Source organism: Sarcophilus harrisii, chromosome 4, assembly GCF_902635505.1.
Source record: "Sarcophilus harrisii chromosome 4, mSarHar1.11, whole genome shotgun sequence".
NCBI classification, from domain to species: Eukaryota; Metazoa; Chordata; class Mammalia; order Dasyuromorphia; family Dasyuridae; genus Sarcophilus; species Sarcophilus harrisii.
The window spans coordinates 147355462-147369733 of record NC_045429.1 but is presented as its reverse complement, the minus strand read 5'-3'; the positions used below and the strand labels follow the sequence as shown (position 1 = coordinate 147369733).

General features: G+C 33.3%; 1 protein-coding gene across 1 annotated transcript in view; it reads right to left on the bottom strand.

Annotated features, from left to right (window-relative positions):
- The window catches only part of SHPRH (SNF2 histone linker PHD RING helicase), a 101457-nt gene that overhangs the window by 42043 nt on the left and 45142 nt on the right, over window positions 1-14272 (bottom strand). The window contains exons 15-21 of the mRNA XM_003769522.4: window positions 10448-10536; window positions 9749-9841; window positions 8214-8321; window positions 6422-6564; window positions 2393-2566; window positions 1991-2053; window positions 496-721 (exon numbers count right to left, since the gene is read on the bottom strand). Coding sequence (XP_003769570.1) covers window positions 496-721; window positions 1991-2053; window positions 2393-2566; window positions 6422-6564; window positions 8214-8321; window positions 9749-9841; window positions 10448-10536 — 896 coding nt within the window. The remainder of the gene's footprint in view (window positions 1-495; window positions 722-1990; window positions 2054-2392; window positions 2567-6421; window positions 6565-8213; window positions 8322-9748; window positions 9842-10447; window positions 10537-14272) is intronic.

Below are 14272 nucleotides of genomic sequence, written 5' to 3'. Positions count from 1 at the left end.
TCTGAAAAGGCAAGAATCACACAGGATGACAAAACATGGAGGGCTTTAAAGCTTAATTTATGTAACTGACCCACAAATGTATCAAGATAATAATAGCATTAAGCCAAAGGGGAGAATGCATCAGAGGTAGGATGAACTTTTTGCAAGGATTTTTGCTAGCTTCAAATCTGAATGCTAAATGAAAGGCTTGATATGTATACGATAATTTCATTAGTGATTTCTTCATAATTATTCAATAAAGGAGAGACAGGGCCTGAATCTGTAATTTCATTAGCACAGAGAACTCTCAAGTAGTGAAATCTCTTGACTACAATTCATGCAGGTACTTTCTTTAAAATTTAGAATTTTAGATCTGTCTATAGCCCTAAAAGAATAAATGACTTGTCATAGAGGCACAACTTAAACATAAAATGTAGGTAAGTTTTGAAGCCCACTCTCTGTTCATTCTGATGTGTTGTCACTGCAGAACTCCAATAGAAAGTTTTCCTCTTCTACCTTGTATTCCTTTTTCCATGCTTCAAAGAGTTCCATCGAAGTATTCCCTTCCTCAATGAGTCTGAGGTCTAGTCGGTGTGCTTTGGCAAAAGACAGGATTGCTTTTAAAGAGCGTTCTGTCTCACTTGTTGCCCACAGTCCTCGGCTTGTGGTAGGCAGTCGATCATCTACTAGGCCTTCTTCATCTTCTATCATCTCTTCAAAAATTGCAGTTTGGCCTTTCACCCTTCAAAAATACAAGAGAAAACAGTTCTTACCATGATAGCTGCTGAATTTACCCATCCCTCTGTCTTTGGTAGAGAAGCAGTGGGAGTGAACAATGGTTGAGGGGAATGACAGAAGAAAAACATTTCATTGAGATTTGTTCTGTTGCATTCACTCTTATAGCTACAGAAACTTCTTTGTTGGTTTCTGGGAATTGCACCAATTCTGAAAATTAGAGTTTGTATAAAGGAAAAGAGAAGTACTGGAAATAGCAGAGGAAACTATTAATAATGATGGCAGGGGCAGGTAGATGGCAAAGTAGATAAAGCACCAGCCCTGGAGTCAGGAGGATCTGAGTTCAAATCCAATCTCAAGTTTGTAACACTTCCTAGCTGTGTGCCCTGGGCAAGTCATTTAACTCCAATTGCATCATGCCAAAAAAAAAAAACAAAAAAACAAAGTGATGATGATACTAATGATAGCATTTATAGAACACTTACTATGAACTAGGAACTGTGCTGAGTGCTTTATATATGTTATCTCATTTGAACCTCACAACAGTCTTGAGAGTTTGGTGCTATTATTATTCCTATTTTATCGTTGAGGAAATTGAGGCAAGCAGAGGTTAAATGACTTGCTCAGGGTCAGAAAAGTGTCTGAGGCCACATCTGAACTCAGGCCCCACCACTTTGCACTGCTCCTCTAAATGCTAGTTATTGTTGTTGTTGCTTTTTGCTTCAGAATTAATCAATACCACTTACAGATTGCCTAATGGGGTCCCTTAAGGAGCAACCTCTGATTGGGGAAACCCATCTTTCTTCATTGCCTCCTTAAGAAAATAAGCACCTGATGTAATTTTATCTTCACCTCTTTAGCTGATGAAAAAATGTTTAAATAGCAGGTGATTTATTGCTGGGATGGCTCTTTCAAGTTTAATCTATACCACTTAAAAGTAAAAAGAAAGCTATACATTAAAACTTTTTTATTGGACATCCTTATATTGTCTATAAAATTATCTATTGTTAAAGATTTTAAAAATATTATATATGTGCCTATAATGTATAATATTATGTATATATATGCACACATATGATATTGCCTGTATATACATGGGGGGAAAAACTATAACTTATAAACATTAGTGTCAAACCCTTTCTTTCAATGGTTAATTTTCTAGCAAAACACTTGGAAGCATGATCAATATGAAGAAAATAAAATCTCAGACTCAAAACACTATACCCCATAAGATGTTTCATTTTCCCAATGGGAAATAAGCAATTGGAGAACTTACGTGTGAGAAAATAGCTTCGACTCATATTCTGTGAACAATTCATCAGCTTTACAAAAGACGCAGCTGGAAAAAAAGAGATGACCAAGAAAAACATTTTCAACTGTAACTAGCAATCAGGTAATTTACAGGAGAGTGTTGGGTACTTTGAGACCCACTTGTTCACTTTAGGAACACACATACATTAAATTTTCAAATATTTTGTGGAGGAAAAATGAATGCAAATTACAGGTTGAAAGTGGAAAAAGTGTTTAAGATTTATGTAAAAAAAAAAAACCAATATGAAGTTTACTTTTCTTTCTAAAACCAAATGAAAAAGTTTCACTGCTTTAGTCATTTATTCTATCAAAATAAATCTAAGACCTAACTGTGACACTTCTATACATATTTTCTTCTTTCACCTACTTGTTGAGGGGCAGTCTGACAGGTCGAAGGTGGCAGATTGTGGCAGCCTCAATGACATCACGGGATGGAGGTCCCTCCAGGTTCTTCACAGCCTCTCTTACTAGTTTTTGGAATTTCTTCAACTCTTCCATTTGTGTTGTGAGTAAATACTGAAGACCTCTGCAGTCCCGGAACCTGATCCCCAACAATAGCAACAAGTATAACACCACCACCACCACCACCACCACCAATGAATTACACAGCAGATCAGGCAATGGTTACCAAACAAAACATTACAGGGGCATCAGATATGCTGTGAAATTTCACCCAGAAATCCTGTAGTATGAAGCCTTGCTGAACACCTGACATTCTGAAAGTATCTATTTATATCTATCATCTGACATATGGAATGCGTATGTGCATAACAACAATACTAGTAGCTAAAAAAAATACTGTCATCTATGTTTTAAAAGTCCCATGTTTAAAAAGCACACAATTTCCAACTTAATTCAACAAAAATTCTTAAGTTCAGATCATGTGCTAGACATCAGGGATACAAAGATGAAACAAAAACCAGTTCTTACCCTGAAGAAGCTTTGGTTCTATCAGAGAAGCACATTCTATTCTCTGATGAATCATCCCTCCCATACATTTATGAGAGGGCAAGAGGATCATCAAAAATAAAAGGCCTACAATAGTGCTATCAACTCAAATAAACACTAAGAAATTACACATAAAAATCCCTGTGGACCCCATATTAACTTAGAAAACCACATTATAATATTATCTGTATTCTGTTGTATTTTTATTTTGTTAAAACTTTCCTAGTTATGTTCAGTCTCCTATATTCCAGGGTGTTGTGTGTTTGACAACTCTGATCTATACTATTTCCTACTAATTTTTCTGCTTCTAGGCAAAAAGCTAGAAGAGGAAAGAAGTGAAATCTTTTCGAGAAGATAAAAGACTAAGGGCAATACAAACAGGCAAGAAAAATAGATGAGCAACAGCAGCTATGGATATAAATGAGACAGGAAGGAAATCTAGAAAGTTACGAACAAGAAAGAAAAAAACAATCTCTTTGAAAGTTTAAATCTAATAAATCTGGCATGAAGAGATTAAAGTTTTTAATGTTTTTAACCTTCTCTATTCTGCATTCCATATCCTACAACATTTTTAAGGTCCATTTTGAATTCCATTTCCTTCATTATTCACTTAACTCTAGTGGTTTTCCACTTTTCAAAACAGTTACCAATTACATTACATATGCTGGCATTCAATTATATTCAAATAAATCCTCATCTTATTTGTTTCATGTGTAAATTTTGATTGTTTACTAAAACTGTAAGCTCCTCAAGATAAAAAAATAACCAACAACAACAAAAGGTGTCTTACATTTCCATTTTATGCTACGTGCCAATCCCAGAATTTTCTAGTACATAGAAACTACAGAATTTGTTTAGAGATGTCTTGAGCACAAAAAAGGAATATACTTTTTGTTTTACTAGGAGCATATTTCTGTCTTTACATATGAAACTTCATGATTGATAAAAAGAAAGTCATTTCAGATATGTTCTCTTAAATATTTACATGTTCAAGTGATTTGATCTTTGCTCCCTTCTAAGATACTGAAATACCTCCTAACTCAGTGGTTCTAAAACTTTTGTTCTTAGTCTCTTTATTAAAAATTATTGAGGATCTATCCAAAGAGCTTTTGTTAATATGATTTATATTTTAGATATTTACAATATTAGAAATAAAAACTAATTTTGAATTTATAGACCTTCTGAAAGAGTTTCAGAAACCTCCAGGATTCTCTGGACCATACTTTGAGAGACACTGCTTTGTCTCCCTCAAGTCTCTTCTCCACTCTAATACATCCTCTCCTCAGGTGCCAAGATAGTTATTCTGTAGTGTAAGTCTGGGGCTTCCTATCACCCCCACCTTCCATGATCAAATATTCAGTGCTTTGTCTAATATATGAAGTCTTTTTCTACCTTTCCAGACTTAACTTATTTTATTCTCCCCTTTTCATATACTCTGTGATCTAGCTAAGCTGGACCACTTGTAGATCCTCCAATACAACATTTTACCTCCCATCATTATGTCTTCTCAGTTCCTGCTCCCTCTTCCCCCAGGTCTACCATGCATACTCTTATTTTGCTTCCTAGATTCTCTGGCTCTCTTCAAGGCTCAGATCAAATCTCACCTTCAGCAGAAAGCTGCTCCCTTCCAGTTGGTAATGTCATCCCCTTTTGTATAACTATCATCTACTCTGTCTATATTTTCTACATACTTATTTACTTTTTGTCTCTCCTCCATTAGAATGTATGGTTTTTGGGGGCAGGAACTGATTTTTTCCCCCATTTGTATCCTTGTTGCTTAATGTAGTGCCTGCTTGCTGACTCTAAAAACTAAACGATATTAACAAAACCATATTTACAAAATAACTCTTCACTAGTATCTAAGTGTATACTCTTTTCTCAGATCCTATAATTAAAAAACAGAAACATTTATTTTAAAAAGGATGAGTGATAATCTCTCATCATAGGAAAAACCTCCCATGATTTTGTCTCTGAAAACTAGTGCAATAAGACAAACAACTTTGAATTTTCAGTGGCTTCTTGTTGCCTCTAGGAAAAGTACACACTCCTTACCCTTGGAATTTTGAACCCTTCAATAATGTGGAGGTGAAAGATACTTTATGTTTAATGTCTAGGGGAGTGACACTGAAAATTATAATATACTAAAATGGCTTTTTCCAATAGGTGTCTCACAGTGTTTGGCTTAGTAATTGCTTACGTTTTTGAATGAAGGAATAAAGACTTTTGTTAAAATAGGATTGTGGTGAGAGAGGGAACTCATTATCTATTAACAACATCAACAAGAATAAATCTCTAGACTCTCTTATATAGCAAGAAATGATGCAAGAGACTGATATATTCCTAGGAAAGGACATAAAAATTGAGAAAATGGGGTAAAGTGAAATGTGATAGTGTTTGCATAGGGGATAGAGCACTAGACAGGAAGAGGAAAACCTTACTTCAAATCTGGCTTCAGATATTTCTTAGCTTTGTGACCCTCGGCAAATTACCTGATCTGTGTGCCTCTATTTTCTTATTTGTTATGACTGGGAATATAATAGCATCTCATAGAGTTGTGAAGATCAAACGAGGTAATATTCATCAAGTGCTTAGCACAGTGTCTGGGATGTAGTAGGCACTTAACAAATGCTTATTTTCTTCCTTGGAAGGAAATTTGGCAGTCAACGGGCAAGGATGAAAAGTGAATTATGTGCGAAGTGTGCACATTACCAGAAGGAAATAGAACACTGACAGCAAGATGGTGTAGGACAAAAGATAAATTCCCAAAATACAGTTCAAAGACAGCTTAATTACGACATAAGAGAAACATAACAAAACAAAACTTTGCCTTGTACAAAAAAAGCAATATTTTGAGGCAGATTGGAGCTGTGAACAGAGCCTTGAAGTCAAGAAGCCTTGTATTCAAGTTTTGTCTCTGACAAATTCTCTATGCTAATCTGGCAAGTAAGATACTCTCAGTGATCTAGACAACTCTCTAAGATCACAAGCTGCAGAGAAGACATCAATATGCCTTGGTCTAAGAAGTTTGTTCTTCTGGGAGGCTCCTTATATCAGTGAAATCATAGGTCAATTCTTATCCATATTACTTTTTTGGAACACATCTGTGATTTCAGTGATTTAAGTAACTCTGAGTATGGGCAACTACTCTGCAATTTGGAACCTTAAAAAGTTTTGCTAGGATACTGAAAGGTTAAATAATTTTTTCAGTCCTCAGTCAGTGTAAGTACAAATGAAACTTGAACATCTTCCTCACTTATTGACCAGCTCACTCTTCACCATGTCACACTACCTCTCTTAGAGAGATACCGAATACTTATAGGTAGTACTTTCTGAAGTGCTCAGAGCAATACAAGGATTAATAAGTTAAGAAGTCTGATCTCAAATATAATGGAACCTAACATATATTAAGTTGGATTTTTTCCTATCTTATGTACGCTATGTTTCTTACTTCTCTGCCATGGAAAGTTTACTTGTTTGTTGCTTGTAGTTGCTGGTTATTTCATTCTGCACACGCTGAACAAGCTCCTCATCAATAGCATATTGTATTGCTGATTGGATCACATCTAGCCACCAAGGTGAGCCTGAATGTATCTGTAAGGGGAAAAAACCCCACAGATATACAATCATTAAATTAATATTTGTTGATTGTTTACTCTAAGGCAAGCACTATGCTAAGGAATGTGAAAGTTACAAGGAGAGGACAAAAGACAAAAGCTCAAAGAACTTTTCTGCCTATGGGAAAAAACAAAGATAAATGCACTATGAGGCATCACAGCATAATGGAGGAAGTGATGAAAATCTGGGTTCATATGCCACTTCTGACTTTTATTAACTGTGTAAGCTAAGCAAGACACTTAACCTCTCAGCTTCAGTTTTCTCATCTGTAAAATAGGAAGACTAATAACCACAGTATCTACCTCATACAGTTATTGTAAGATTCAAATGATAATGTAAATAATGATAATAGCTAACATTTCTATTTGCAAAGTGCTTTATAGACATTGTCTCATTGTATCATCACAAAAACCTTGGAAGTTAGGTGCTGCTATTATCCCTATCTTATACTTAGGGAAACTGAAGTAAAGAGAGGTTAACTGACTTGCCCAGTCAAGAGCCAGTAAGGGTTTGAGATTGGAACTGAACTTATATTTTCCTGTTTCCTGGTTGAGTGCTCTATCCTGGATTCCTAACAGCTAAGCACTTAAAAATTTTTCATTGCTACATAAATATTGGGCAGGTAGATGATGTAATGGATAGAGCATGGTTTCTGGACTTAGGAAAATCTGAATTCAAAATTGGCTTCAGTTACTTATTAGCTGTGTGACCCTGAGCAAGTCATTTAATCTTGCTTGCCTTAGTTTCCTCATGTGTCCAATGAGCTGGAGAAGGAATTGGCAAACTAGTATCTTTGCAAAGAAAATTCTAAACAGGATTTTATAACAGTCAGACATGACTAACCTGACTAAACAACGACATTAAAATTATGCCTTGAAAAAATAGTTGTTTAAATTACTAAAAAAATACACTAAATTAACAGAAAAGAAAAAGTAAAAGAAAAGTAACAAGTCTACTGGAATTGGCCTGAATCACTTCATTGTTGAAAAGAGCCAAGTGAAAGGCAATATTTCTAACCATTTAATACCAGTGGCATACCTAGATTTTTAAATAACATATAATCTAAGATAACCTTATAGAGATATTCATAAAGGTGCAAAATGTTTGGTTTAGAGACATAAAGAGAAGTAACACAAAACTTAAAGAATAAGAAGCAGTTGTTTACCTGAGACTTCCATTTTTTACTTATTTTACAAAATGTAAATTTTTAAAACGGCATGATATTCTTCTTTCACCCCAAATCATATATGACATTACTGTTTTGCCAACCCTAAAATATCTCTTTGTAAATTACTAAGTCTCAATTTAAAAATGTGTCAAAATGCTGGGGATTCAACTCTTAGAAAACTCCAATACATACAATTTTACAACCCAATATGTTAAATGAACTGATGGCATCACATTTCAGATAATATTCAGGCAAAATTCATAATATAATTGCTAAGGCCTTTGTCACGTAAACATTCCACAAAATAACAACTGGCAGATCTAGGATGCAAACTAAATACTACAGAACAATCTAAAAACAATCATGTCCAATAAGATCCCCAAAATAATCATGAACACAGACTAACTAATCAAACAGTGATTTAAATTAATTAAACTAAAATAATAATGCAGCTTGCCTTCCTCTGAAGTTCACGTATGGTCTGCAAAACCGGCTGTAAAGCTTGATGGGCTTCTGCAACTTCTGCATTGGATTTACTCATGTAATGCTGTCTGAGTTGTTCAGCCTGAATATAAAAATCAAAAGACTTTCATTCAAGAGTTTGAAAGCAATTTTGTAGGATATTTTAAGAACATTTCTATGATAGATACTAATTAGCTACTTAGCTTAAACATGTATTCTAGCATGTATATATATATATATATATATATATATATATAAAAATATATATATGTTCTTATTTAGATATATGTGGCACTACAAATATAGCTGGGATTAGCAAAAGGAAAATATATATCTTTACTTTACTCCTCTTCTTGTTCTCTACTTTACATCTTTACTCCTCTTCTTGTTTTCCATTTGTATGCCTTTTGTCAAACCCAACATTTACAACATGACTATTTGTTGAACTTTAAAGCTATCCAACAACACACTAAACTCTCACAATGAATAGTGGGCTCTCTCTGCCACTACAACTATTTAAAAGGAATTGGAGTAAATGTCGGATACTTGAAAAAAGATTCCTCTAATGGGTGACAAGTTAGGCTAGGATCATAGATTCAGAGTTGGATGTAAAGGGCTGAAACTCTTGAGTAGATGCAGAGGTCGGCTGGAGCAATTAAGGGTAATTACCGATTGGACAATAATCTATAAGCATAAGCTCAGAAAATAGCCCTTCCCGCTATCCTGTGCTAGCTCAATAATTGGTGTATACAGAGAATTGTAGGAGGGATTGGGGGTAGAGTAAGACTAGCCAAGGTCACTTCTGGGCGGGAGACGAAGAAGGATTCTGCTTCCATCCAATTCAATCCTACTTCTAAAGACCAAGAATAAAGTCTAAGGACTTGCTTATCCTGACTCAGGCTGATTCTAAGGTATCCAAGGTGCTAATGCGGTCATCACAGTTGGAAAGGAACTTTTCAACTTTCCTTGGTGATATGTGAAGAGACTGCATTACTAATGCGAGTTCTTAGAAGGTTAAAGTAGCTGGGGGGAGAGGGGAGGGAAGGGATGAAGTACCAGTTGTTGTAACTTATAACAACTAGCACATTTGGTATGGGGGATGGAGACAAAAGGGAAAATGACAAGCAGGGAAGATAAGACTTAACCCCTTTACAATGTTTCCTGCCCCGATATGCTAAACATTTAAAAAATATTTTTAAAAGATCCTCTCCCTAAACCAAGTCTTTTACAGCTATACCTTTATAATTCCTTTATTTACTGCTTATTTCCCAACCATGCAATTGGCTACTAAAAATCAGATTATCTATTATTTCTTTTACATAAGCAAATGGTACATAGCTCAAGAGAAAAAAATAATTACAGGTGCTGACATTCTTCATTTAATTCAGCCCCGTGAAGTTTATAAGCAGTAAAGGTAGCAGGCTAGCTATGGTCACATTCATTCTGAAATGTTGCATGCACTTAAAAATATCAATTATAAAAAAGCATAAAGTCTGAAAATTTCACTCTTCTAGAGGGAATAATAATTACCTCTTCCTGAAGTTTTCCATCTCTCAAGGTAGGAGGTATTCCTGGGTGCTTAGCTAATAATAATTCCATCAAATTGTGTGTAGAATGAAGTCTCTACATGTACCAAAAAAAAAATGCAACAGAATTTTAGTGTCTATCTTCTGAAATACTCTATTCTCTTTCATGAAAAGGCTGTAGAAGTCACCTTTCTATCATATTTGTGTGGTGTCAGCATGCCTATGTTTACTAAAGCTTCACGTTAGTGAAATTGGCAGTAGGCAATATTCTTCTATGTTATGTAAGATTCTGGAATGAAGAGGAATAAATGTAAGATTAACAGTCAAAAGAAATGGATCTGAATTCATATCATTGCCAAGGTTTACTAAGTGGACAACTTTTGGTAAATCAATCTCTCGTTCCTCATTCTTAAAACAGGGATAATAAAGTTTATATTACTTAACTTAGAGGATTACTATGACAACGAAATAAGAATGTATAAAAAATACTTTATAAAACAGCTTTAGCTATTCCTATTATCAAAAGGAAAGTATTAAAACATTCTTGGGTGAGTTGTTGATTTTTAAATAAATCTCATGTGAAATGTTCTGTTGCTCTTCAGTGACATTTACTGATATTCACAAAATCATTTCAAACATCCAGGGATCCTTATTAAAAAAGAAAAGAAAAAGTTCCAAACAAAATTGCTAAATATTTACTCACTTGTAATGAATCAGTTTTGAGTTTATCTTTGTGTTCCTCAGATGAACGTAATACTTCTCTGTATAGGTCCACTGCTTGGGCATATTCATCTGAAGAATTAAAGTTTATTTAAAGCTAAAAATACATATTTTTATATACTAAAACTTTCCTTAAAACTTTCTGGTAAATACATAAATGAACTTCCCGTGAATGTTGTAATTTAATATTTATTATTCATATATAAAAAATAATTTATTTTAAATCTAATTATATTACTAAATTTAATCATCATCTTGGTGATTTTTCATCCTTTATCTGAAATTAGTATTCATTATTTTTAAAGGAAAGGAAACTGCATAGACTCCTGGAGTTAAAGGATTTCAGAGAGCATTTAATTAAATCAAACTAAAACATAAATCCTCTCAGGATTTATTTTTGTTTGGAGTGGGTTTTACTTTAAAAGTAAGAAAAAAAGATCTTTTTTAAAAATTTAAGGGAATACAACAAAACAAACGATGATACTGGTAAGATAAGCTAAACAGTTCAAAAATTTTTTTCTACCTAGCTTTTAATGACATAAGTGTTAAAAAAAAAATACAATGATAACCTGGAATTAATTTTAATGAATTTCATGAACTGTTATTGGATGCTAAAATTATGGGGGGAAGAACTTATAATGTATTTGAAATAATAATAGGTAGTAATAAATCAGTTTTAACTTGATTTAATTATAATAAGTCAGACATTTTATCAGATTTTTTGCAATATGCTCTTACCAAAGCATACAAAAGTGGCATAAAATTAATTTAAGAATTATTTTAAGAGCTCAAATTACCTTATTATTAGTTATATAGCTTAAAATTTAAGACTATCATTTCTGTCAAGAGAACTCACAAAGAGTTAAAAATGATTTCTTTTTCAAACACTCAATAAGAATAACTGTATCATCTCAAATTGATGTTAATATATCATTTCTAGGTATATTGTGATTAATCTGGCGATTTGAATGAGAAATGTCACTTTTTGTTGCTTTTGGAAGTAAGTTCAAAGTACAAAACTGAAGACAGCTCACATAGCTTCTGTTTTTGCTAACATTATCATCACATGATTTTTACAAAACCACAGCACTTTACTCAGTTTTAAAAGTCTTGTTAATATAAACAGTTGGGTGGATTTTTAAAAATGTCCTTTTAAATATTTTCTAAACATTTAATTTTCATCTTGTTTTTATTTTTCGAAAAACCCCTAATTCCAGCAGTTACTTCAGGAGTTTCTCCCTTTTCATAAACTACAATTTCAAAACATGTTAGTCATCCAATTCTTATTCAATTTGGGAATAAAGATCATTTAGCTAATAATAAAAATAAACACGGACAATCTTTGATAATTTAGGCATAAATTATCCCAATAATTATGCTATTTCAAGATGGAGTTACAAAATCAGTCATCCTTGTTTAAATTCCAACAGATTTCTGATGAAGGTTCTTCAAAGGGCACATGGATGCTACAAGCATTTATACCATTCTTTATTGGAGAAGTCTTTGTTTAATTAGGCAACATTTCCAAATAAAACTACAGAGTATCCTAAATTATTTCCAATAAACTAATATATGTGGTTGTTTTTTTTAAAGGAAGCACAATAACTGCAGCAAAATAAAAAAGGAGATAAACTTGATTTTTATAACATGTAGGCTAATATGTTTTATTTCTGCAAGAATATATAATTGAGTAAAAACATTCCAATTAAGAATATTGCCTATTTCCGGCCAGTAGATGGCACTAAAATTTCCAAATTCATTTTACTTGACACCAGAGAATCCATTCTATTAAATGTCTGTAAAACCCAAACTATTCAAAAGTAGAACACACAATTTAATGAAGACATCAGAACATACTTGTGTTATATTTATATATGTGCATTTACATTTCATATAAACAGACTAATGTAAGGGTTCAAATTCATTTTAGAGTTTCATTAAATATTAGTTAGAAGAGAAAAAAAACCTTCAAGTCTCCTTATAAAAAGCATGTGATTCTATCTATGTATGTTTTCCAGGACATTAACTCTATTTAATATGTAGCATCAAATCCATATTAAGCTTATTTCATTTACCACATCATTTTCAAACAAATGGAATTTTAAAAAGGTGTCTTTAACTGAGAAGCATTCTGGGGTGGTTTTCTTTTGATATTTGACAATAACTTACTATGACTCTAACTCACAAAAAGGAAGTTTTATTATATAAAAATATAATAATGAAAAACAAGTGGGACAGAAGATGCTGAAATCATATTATTAGCCAAATAAGAATTATGAAGTATGCTGATCTTGTCATTTGCCAAAAACTTTAGATTAGATAATCTACTTTTTCTTCCAATTACAGACTTATTTTTTTTTTTAACTTTCTCAATAGGTAAAAAGGAAAAGGGAAGAAGGAAAAGAAATGTCAAGAGAAGAACATTTAACTGTTTAAGTACCTGAGTAACATGATGAATTTACAGACACACACACACACACACACACACACTTTCTCTCTCTCTCTCTCTCTCTCTCTCTCTCTCTCTCTCTAGTCCAGGAACTGTAAATTTCTTATCTTTTTGCTATTCTACAAGAGACAAATTATTTTAGATATTTTGAGATGTGAATTTTGATACCTACTGTAACAGATTTCACAACACTGTATTATATTTAATGAAGGCAAAAACATTTCAAGGCATATTTTGTATTCTACTTGTTTTCATATCTGTCCAGGACAGGCATTTCAAGAAGAGTATCAGCCTTGGAGTCAAATGTGAGTTTACAATCCATTTCAAATCTTTATAAACTGTGTGATCATGAACAAGTCAAAACTTCTCAGAACCCAATTTCCTTATCTATAAAATGAAGATTTGCACTTGTGAGCATGATTATTATTATTATTTTGATTATTATGAAGAATGCATTATATAAATCTGACTTGCAGTTACTCCTCAACTATATTCCTACTCTGATGCCTCAGCAGTGAGGTAGGAAGCTAAGCCTGGCTTCTCAAAGACTATGTAAAATCATAAGATCTGATAGGCCCTACCAAGTTGGAAAGGTTTGAAGCAAATATCTATGGTTAAGAGGGCAACCTAAACAGGATTTGAGGCTGAAAAATGATAAATTTTTGAACATAGTAGGTTTCAAAGACTGACTCATAAAATTATAAAAGGATTATGATCTGCATTAGTTGAGGAAGTTATCTATAACAATGAAATTATACATCTTTGACGTTTTGAACTAGAGAAATATTATTATTCCTAAGTGCTTGCTTCTATCTTAATTACACCACTTTTTGTTTTGAGATCAGCTGAAAATGATATTCAATGTAATGGATGCTTGTGCTCAATTTATTTAAAATTCTAATTTTAAAAGAAAAAATATTTTTTACATTTGCTATAGGGAAGAAAAGCACCCCCTTTTTAATTCCATTAAAAGAATGACAATAATTGTCCATATATGCTGATTGACAACAATGAGAACTATCTGAAGGTAGAATGGATTGATTGTCTTGTTAGTTATAGATGATCTCTCCCTAGAGTTCTATAAGCAAAAAATAACTATTGGGAAGATATGAGGGAGGTCTTCTTCAGGAGTAGGAGGGCCTTTATGGCCTCTAAAGCTCTCCCAATTCAAAGATTCTTAATAAGGGCATCTGAATATACCTGTTTGCAATACAGTGGAGAAGTATTATGGTCACTGATGGTGGTAGATCCTAAACCGTTTCTTTTACAAGGCCAATGAATTTATGCCTCAAGAGTTCCTTCTCTTGCACTTCAGGGTGCTCAGATCAAATCTTCTAAATTATCTGCTAGCTGGATATG